We start from the raw sequence: 785 nt of genomic DNA on the forward strand, positions 1-785 counted from the left end.
GGAACTCCAGCGAAAACTAAAACGAAAAGGTGCTAGATCACACTAAACCCAGATGGCTAAAAATTATACTCCCTCCCCAATAATCGAACAGAAACCAACCCTATTTCGGCCTGTAGAACAGGAATAGAGAAGCGATGGATGGGGGATTTCATACAGTGGAGACTGCGGCCGATCGTGGAGCTCCCCCCTGCTTTGGTCACGGCGGGCCATGGCTCGGAGGGATGCCGCGAAGCTTGCGCCGTCGCGGCGCTTGGGTCGCGGGGGCATGGTGGGTCGCCGGGGGATTGGAGATCTTCTTGACAGGAGGATTTGGAGATTTTGTTTTTGGGGACTGTCCTTCCTTTGGGAGGGGAGGGGATACGGAGGCCACGCTTGCTCTTCCGGAAGGTCGCGGTCGAGCGGACGCGTGTCACGCGGGGAGCTCCTCTCGGGCAGACGTCCGGATGTGTGAATTGGCGCTCCTTTATACCGCTTCCTTTGGTTTGGAGGAATTTCATAGAAATTCTACAGGATAAGATTTTTATAGGAATTTTTTCTTTAGAATCCTTTGGTTCATAGGAATGGATTCTTATTCCTACATAGGATTGGTTCATATCCTTCATATTTCATAGGAAAATAAAAATGAGCCTAGACTCAATGGAAAAAATCCTTTGGTGTGAACCAAATGGCATGTCTTTTTCTATTCCTACTCATAGGATTTGAGATACATGTCATCTCATTTTCTATAAATTTTCTATTCCTATGATAATCCTATCCTATGAACCAAAGGAGGCTAGCCATTGTCC

General features: G+C 47.6%; 1 protein-coding gene across 1 annotated transcript in view; it reads right to left on the reverse strand.

Moving 5' to 3' along the window:
- The window catches only part of LOC119337468, a 5008-nt gene extending 4615 nt beyond the window's left edge, over window positions 1-393 (reverse strand). Inside the window, exon 1 of the mRNA XM_037609620.1 lies at window positions 155-393. Within this exon, the coding sequence (XP_037465517.1) occupies window positions 155-267 (113 nt within the window). The 5' untranslated portion in view covers window positions 268-393. The remainder of the gene's footprint in view (window positions 1-154) is intronic.
- Window positions 394-785: the final 392 nt, after the last annotated feature.

This window comes from Triticum dicoccoides, chromosome 7B (genome assembly GCF_002162155.2).
Source record: "Triticum dicoccoides isolate Atlit2015 ecotype Zavitan chromosome 7B, WEW_v2.0, whole genome shotgun sequence".
Taxonomy (NCBI): Eukaryota; Viridiplantae; Streptophyta; class Magnoliopsida; order Poales; family Poaceae; genus Triticum; species Triticum dicoccoides.